The sequence below is a fragment of the Vollenhovia emeryi genome, unplaced genomic scaffold, assembly GCF_000949405.1.
Source record: "Vollenhovia emeryi isolate VEMERY1.0 unplaced genomic scaffold, V.emery_V1.0 DF939120.1, whole genome shotgun sequence".
NCBI lineage: Eukaryota > Metazoa > Arthropoda > Insecta > Hymenoptera > Formicidae > Vollenhovia > Vollenhovia emeryi.
This window is the reverse complement of record NW_011967246.1, coordinates 3264979-3272970: the sequence shown is the minus strand read 5'-3', so window position 1 is coordinate 3272970 and position 7992 is coordinate 3264979. Positions and strand designations below refer to the sequence as shown.

The window sequence follows — 7992 nt, the reverse complement described above, 5'->3', positions numbered from 1 at the left end:
CCATACAACTTTTGTCTGAAACATTTTTTCATATCTCTTTTAGTTTTTTAAAAAATCGACTGTATAAATCAAAATGGCCCACCCTGTATATACATATACATATACACATATTATTTTATATGTTATCATTTTATAATCACTGTATAAATTCATCCATCAAAAAAGCATAAATTTCTATAAATTTCTATGACTTTTCGGAACAAGGGAATATATAAGAAACATTAAATAAAAAGAGGTAATTGTTAGATTTCTACGCGTAGTCTTGGTATTTATAAACGAGATATGATTCTGGTCATGATAATGGTGTTGCAAGGCGTTCAAACTGTCGGCAGAAATGTGCGCACACACAGAGAAAAGTGAACGTTGACTTGCCGAAGTCGTGGCTCACCAAGTAGTAATGACTTCCCTCACGGCACATTCCATAACGACGCTACACGACAGTGCATGGCAACGATCGTTCACTCAATACACACCCGTACACGCGCAGACACACACGTACATAAATAAATAATATAAAGATAATAGTAATAATAATAATAATATATAAGCGTCTCTACTTACCCCATAGACGAGCGCTCCGCGTTAAATGCGTGCACTATCGACGCGAGTTAAACCAAAAGGCGCAGGGCTGAATACTCATGACTTCTCACGAGCGAGACTGTAAGATAGAAACTTTAATACCGAAGCTCCTTTCGTATTCTTGTCGCGAGGGCCCTCCGGAATTTTCTTATCCTCCGCCGCTCCCGAGCCGCGATCTTCCATGTTCCGCGATAAGAATCCGCAGGACGATGCGAAAGTAATCGCGCTAGTTTTATGGATACGCCGAACCTCTTTTATTCCTCACATTTCTCTCTTTTTCCGAAACTTTTTTTTTAAGCGATGCATTGCTTTGTGCATCATTGCTCTATGACAATCACGCGTAAATATCTCAATTTTTAAGGGGCAAGGAAACTGAAACGTTTCATACGAACGGGGCGATTACTTTTGTAGTGCGTCGCGTGTGGAAACTTGTGTCGAGAAACCAAAATACTTTGTGAAAACGGCGCGACTAGACACGGGGGGAGAATTAATATTTTTTAGTATGTAACTCGGCGGGCAGGGAGACGAGAGAAAGGGCGCGTGGGCAACATAACGTATTGTTGTTAACGCGGGGACACAGTTGCCAATTGGAGGGTAAATGGGGAGGAAGAAATGTGTACGATTGTGATTTATTTTGCATCGATGTTGGCGAAACACGACGACGACGACGATTTTAGATAAGTCGGTACGCATATACATACCTACATACATATATTTAACTATGTGCGTATATATATGCATACACAGATATATAAATATATTATAGAATATATATATATAAAAGATATTGATCGCGTTAGGATTGCCGCGAAGTTTCACGGCGGTGGCGAGGAAGACGAACGGTTTTTTTTCTCCGCCACCCCCGCCATTTCCCCGAGAGTAAGGATCTGTAAATTTTCTTGTATGTACTACAAATCTTCTGTAAGTAACGCGAAAATGGGGCGAGCGATTCTGTTGGACCAGGTAAATGGACACTCGAACAGTTTGCTTGGAAGAAAGCTGGACGAGTCCGGGAATTCTGGCGTCCTCCGTGATTATTATTTAAATTCTCCTCAGGAAGTAGTCGATTTTGAGTTCGTTTTCAGAAAGTCCGACAAGGCCAACTTCGCGCTTCATACGCACTCTGCGTTTACTCTTACAAAGTGAATTTTCGTCGCGATGTTCGACCTCGTCTCGAATACGCGTGATTAATATAAAATGTGTTACGAGAGGGCAGAAGGGCGCGCGTATCATCTGCAACGACGTGTGTACATTTACATGAGTCTTTGAACAAAGCCGGAAGCTATAATTACAGTGTAAGGATAATCAGCGAGGCTCGTTGAGACGAAAGGCGAAGTGCCCGACAGTTCGAGCTTAAGTTTTATTTATTCGGAACTGGACGAAGTGAAGCGGAGGCGATTTAAAAAGGGAAAATCGCGCGATTTCATGTAGAATTAATCAAATCAAATCGATTAGTCTTAATTTCCGATTTAGATAATTCGATATTGTTACGCCTGTACAGCGATTAACTTCCTCGTAAGAGCCAACAGCATTTCAGCGGGCGAATTATGTTCATTTGTACCTTTCCTTTCACGTTTGCGAAAATATCGATAGACGGATTTCGTTTAGCTTCCTAGATGAATTGTACTTCACGTCAGAAATGTCTACTTTTTATTTGAATAATCCGTATTTTGCGTACGGGATGCGCCAACGCGTCTCTAACAAGATGGCTCTTTTATTTCTTATATATATATTTTTTTTAATATTCTTGGTCGCGTGTTACGAAAAGTCATCGGGACACATTACCAGTTTCACGGAGATGTTGGCGCATCCGGTAAACACGGCGCGCAGTGCAGATCGAAACTAGACGTAAGGACATTAGACGTAAAAGATATTCTTAGCTAATCTCGCCAATTTACGACACAGTATTTATCAGAGGTTTTTTCTAAGGAAATGAGAGATAGAGGAAAAGGGGGCGAAACGGGGTTCTCTTTTGGATGTAGGCTTCTCGATATCGTGCGAGTTTGTATGAACGAAATAAATATAGTTGTCACTCGTCTCAACCGCGCTTTCCGCATGGGGTTTCCCCGTAAAACTAAATTATTGTAAAACCGTTGTGTACCTAATGTCCACGGGTATTCCAAAGCTTATGTAAAACGAAGTGTATGCTCGTGATACAAATATATATATATTCGAGAAACGGTCGTCGGGGGATCGATCGGGATCGGCGATATCCGAAAGATGAGAGAGAGATCTACGATTTGAGAACGGATGAATAGAGAGAGTCCGGGGCTCGAATTGGTCCCCGGAACTCGCGAGAGATCCATCCAGGTTGCAAGAACGTCATTTACCCACACCGTTACAAATATACGATGGTATTATTATTAATAATAATAAATTTGTAGCAAATCTGTACAAAGCCAAATAAATCAAAAAAATTTCGTAAATCCTCCACCCCGGCTTTTCTCCATTGAAGAATGTCAGTTCCTCCGGATTGGCAGTGATCTCGCAAATCGAGCCGGCCTTTCCGAATTTTACTTATCAGCCTCTGGCGTATCTTTTCCTCTAATCCGCAGACATCTCCGTATATCGCGTTCTTGCGAATTTATATTTATTTTCGCGCGATCTTCGGCGAGGGCATTCACACCATGGGCGTATGTAATAAAATTAACATTTTATTTGAAAAATCGAGACATACACAGATGCGAAAACAATGATAGCACATTCTGGTAGCACCGATAAATAGACGCTGAAACGATATCTTTAGATTTTAGAGTGACTATGCGCGGGCTGATTGCTCGTTTGATCGATTGGATCGTTTAATTCTCCTTTTTTTTTCTTTCTCTCTATGCGGATTAGCTCCTTCGTTTCGATTAACACGTCGAGCAACAGCTTTCTCGCGAATCGGTCGGAGCGATACAGAGTGTCCGTGGAGCTTCTACCTGTGATCATCAAGATTGCAATTATTCGATCTCTACAATAGATATTTTCCAGGTCAGCCTAAATATTTGATGATAATTAATTAAGTTCGACAGTTGAAAAATACTCTTGACCTTTCGGCGAAATTTAAATAAAATCTCTATCGATTCTCCCTCTTTTTTTTCCATAAACTTTCTAGCGTAGAAACCTTCCTCCGCGGGAAGGAAACTTTCCCCACGGAGATATACAGATCTCTCACGAGCACGCTGTATCCTCGATGCAAACAGAATCGAGTATCTTTTTTTTTTCTTCCGACCGACGTACCCTCTCGCTGATCCTTCTTATATACTTCTAGAGCGGAATGGATATATAAATATATTTATACAAGATGTATCGCAAAGCGTCGGAGTCAGTACACTTTATTATACAGCCTGTATAGCGAAGTCGCACTAAATCGTTCTTGCAATAGAGATAGGAAAAAGGAACTATCGAGGATGTTAACGGACTGATCTCCGGTAAGCCGCCTACTTTCGGATTTTGATCGATTTCTCCAATCTCCTTCTGCCACGCTCTAGCGGAGTTGCTCTCTTACCCCTAATTTATCCTTCCTATATGTACGTATCCCTTTAATAGCGCTATGTACAAACGTAAATGAGGGATCAACATTGGTCGCAAGCCTGACACTGTAACGGTCGATTGAACGTTGATAATAATACTCGATGCTCTCGCTATGCGTTGCAAAAAAAAACGAATCCGGTCATTGCAAAGAATCGAAATCAACACAGTCGTAAGGATCATCGTGATCGCGCATACGAAACGCAGTTCCCGGCTTTTTTAATTCCTCGACAGCGAATCGGGCGTGTTCCTCGATTATAGAAATATCCGTGGCATTTTATTATTGGCACTACGATGCACTCTCCCTTGGTTCGATTTACTTTCCATCGTGTTTCATCGTCGATAAAAATTACATTGTCTTCGATAAAAACGGGTATCGACTTCTACCGACTAGCGTAGGAAATCCCGTCCCTTCGTGAACGATTCCTCCCCTTCCCCCCCCCCCGCCCCGCCACCATTAATTATCTATTAAATTATGATCACCGAAGCATCGTCGATTGCTCGATTGATCGTCGCTCGATAGCGCCGCGGCACTCACGTATAATTTCGGGTTTGCTGGTTTCGTTTCTCTCATTTCGGTACGCTTTTGTATTGCTATACGAGTGGTGTGAGTCCCTCGCTATCATTGGCACCATCATCAAATCCGCCCTTCGTCTTTCTCCGCTAAAAAGTGATCAGCCTTTTGTTATGTCGTTTCGTGATGCAGCTCGACCTAAAGCTACGTTTAGATACTATTAATAAATTGGCGATTCGTTGATCCACGGGGGAGGTTCTCCGCCGTCCTCAACCGAAATTGTACGCGCGGCGCGCTATCTCTCGAGATAAGAGGTTGAGATCGCATCGTAAAAATCGCGACGATGTCCTGCGGTTTCGAAAGTTTGCGCTGTCGCTTGACTTTTTATCACTTTTACTCATTTGGCACGATGTCATCGGAGGTGGACGATACTTGCGGCGAAATAAATCCTCGGTACTGCAGCCCCGATAATGCGTCCGCCATTTCCTTTCCACGCGTTTGAAGAAGGAATGTGTTGTGTACGTAACAAAAAGAATCCCGCGATTACGTTCGTAGTGTTAAATTAATCCGATTAGTAACGACGGGAATATGTTTCTATTTACATGCCGGTAAGTAAGGCAGGCATTCCCTTAGTCGTATAATTATGACATCTGCGCGAACGAATTAAAATTACAGTGTGTTACCTCTCCGAAATATACATACCCGATCGCTCGATATCGCACGACTTCAATCTCGTCTCCGGTAATGCGGGATCTAAGCGAAACTTCGTGGCGATCGATCGTGAACGCGTTCGCTGAGAGAAAAACGTCTCTCGCCTCTCCACATATAATATATACGATAAAATTTAAACGATGCAAAGTTGAACGAAGAGACAACAACGTATACTCTAAATATTACTTTCCGCTCCGTCCGCCGTGGATATCGACATCGCCGATCCTTTCAACCCTTTCAAAAAGAAGCAAGCGTTCCTCGGGCCGTACGCGGGAAAAAAATGATGTTGTACCGACAAGATCAGTGCAATTGAAGTAAAATCGTTGAAACAACATCGGTGTTGATAAATGAAAAACATCCGATTGTCTTAATAATCTGGATATTTAGTTCAACGCTTAAAATTAAAATCCATAGCAAATACAATCGAATGAATCATTTATGTTCGTGGCAGCCCGTGACGTTAACGTTTAATTCAAGCAACTTCATTTTGCTCAATTCAACAGCATTTTTGTTTCCGTGCAAAAACATAATGTTATACGCAATTGTTCCGCCTTGCCAGATCAGCTGCGACATCAACATTTGAGAAGATCTCCCACGAGTTCTTTATCCGCACGCGTTTCCGATTGAAAGTATCGACGACGATTCTCCGACAAGACTCATCCCGGCAGACGACTGATAAACCTTTCACACAGCAACGACCAAATCGAGGATGTCTGAAATGACGGAGGGTTGCCTTGATACGAGCACGACACGCACAGTGTCGCAAAAGAGAGTGTGTGACGAACAGAGCAATTCGTTTTTCGCATTCGATTTCTTTCTTCTCTAGAAGGAAAGATAGAAAAAGATTTTGTGTGTGTGTATGTGTGTGTGTGCGCGTGTGTGTCTGTGTGTGAATCATACGAGTTCATGAGCTGAAATGTCGAGCTCCTCCTAGATCCATCTGGGACTTCCGTCGACATTCTCATCTAGATACGTCTACTTAGATAATCTCCCGAGCAATGTAAACGTCCAAAAGATACCCGACGAAATTGGGGTATCTTTTAAACCGTTACATTGTCCGAGTTGAACTGCAACGGCTGATGAAGGCATCCGTCGGCAGCCACTGATATCTTCGATCCTTCTCTCGAGAACCTGAGGAAAATTCTGAGCGGCGTGTCTCCTGCTGCGATGTCCCGCAACTCTCTCTCTCTCTCGATTATCTCTCCACCCAAATGCGATCCTCGCTCTTGCCCCGCTACCGGCCGACGTCCGTCGTTCTCACCCCGAAGAAATCCACGGCGACGTTCCCGACTCTCTCCCCGCGAACCTGAGGAAAATCCTGAGCGACGTGTCTTGAGCTACCCCGATTCTGAAATCTTTTTCCACGCGGACACGATTCTCACTCTTGCTCCACGCTGATGTCCACCGTCCTCACCCTGGACGAGTCCGTGGGCAACAGTTGAAGACGTTCGGGCTCCGCGTCCAGCATGATGATGCACATAAAGCTCTTGCCGGACGCCTGGTCTCTGGGGTAGATGGTCACCGGCGCGAACTTGTCCACCGAGCCGTCCACGTAGGAACAAAGTTTGCGGTAGACCTGGGGGAAGTGTCTCCTCAGGGAGACTCCCCTGAGCCTGAGTTGCCGCTGAATATTGGTGAAGCTAATCTCGCGCGCTTTTCGCGGCGTGTTCTGACCGTTGTTACCGGGTAGCGATGTCAACACGAGGGTCTCGGGCGAGTCCATCTCTCGAGTGATGTTGCAGGGAGACGCGGGTGCCTGTTGTTGCGACAGCCTTCTCCTGGCCTGCGGGGACGCCGAGGAGGAGGAAGCGTGCTGTTTAGCCGCGCCGTCGAGTCTGATCTTGGCGCATCTGGACACCAGTTGCCGTTCCCATCTGACCGCACCGCTGGTCGGCACCTCGCTGACCACGCATACCGCCACGTAGAGCACCAGCCGCGCCTCCGGATTGTACGTCTTGCAGAGGCGCATCAGCTCGGCGTACAGCTCGGCGCCCATCTCGCCCGGCAGCAAGTCCGGCCAGCGCACGTAGGTGGGCTCGCCAAGGTCGGCGAAGCCGTTGCCGACGAAGCGCTCGGCCGCCTCGGGGCTCGAGAAGAAGCACTTGACCGCGCCGCGACCGTGAGCGGCGTAGCCCCGTCTAGCGAGGGCGGAGATGTGCTTCAGGGTGGCCGGGTCCTCCTTCGCCGAGGACAGCACCTGACGGCAGAGGCTGCCGGCTCGCGAATGAAGGCAGGTCCTGCGATGACGCTGCCAGTGAGCCCTACGACACTCGCGCGAGCAGTATAGGCAAGTGCAGTTGTGGCAGCTCTTATAGGTCCTCCTCGCCTCGGCCAGGGTGGTCGAGTTGCCGCACTTGTTGTTACGGCACCGCACTACCTTGTCCATGGCCGAGCTGCCGTTAGTCGTGGAGTCTTGGGCGTTGTCGAAGGACACCCTGCGGTGGCGAGGCTGGGCGCCACCGCGCGGCATCAACGACGAGGACGACGCGGCTGCGACGGTGGCAGCCGCGGCTCGCGAGGCCGGCAGCGTATCGCTGCCCTCGCTCTTCCTTCTCACCAGCTCGCCGGAGTAGAAGCTGCGCTGATCGTCGACGGTTGCCTGGTGTACGTCCATCACGCTCTTAGCTGACTCTGCGACAAGTCAGATCGATTGCCTTCGTCAGTATGAATGTGGC

At 46.3% G+C, this 7992-nt stretch overlaps 1 protein-coding gene across 1 annotated transcript in view; it reads right to left on the bottom strand.

Annotated features, from left to right (window-relative positions):
- Nucleotides 1–5157: 5157 nt before the first annotated feature.
- Nucleotides 5158–7992, bottom strand: part of LOC105570622 — a 49394-nt gene continuing 46559 nt past the window's right edge. The window contains exon 12 of the mRNA XM_012027966.1: nucleotides 5158–7948. Within this exon, the coding sequence (XP_011883356.1) occupies nucleotides 6696–7948 (1253 nt within the window). The 3' untranslated portion in view covers nucleotides 5158–6695. The remainder of the gene's footprint in view (nucleotides 7949–7992) is intronic.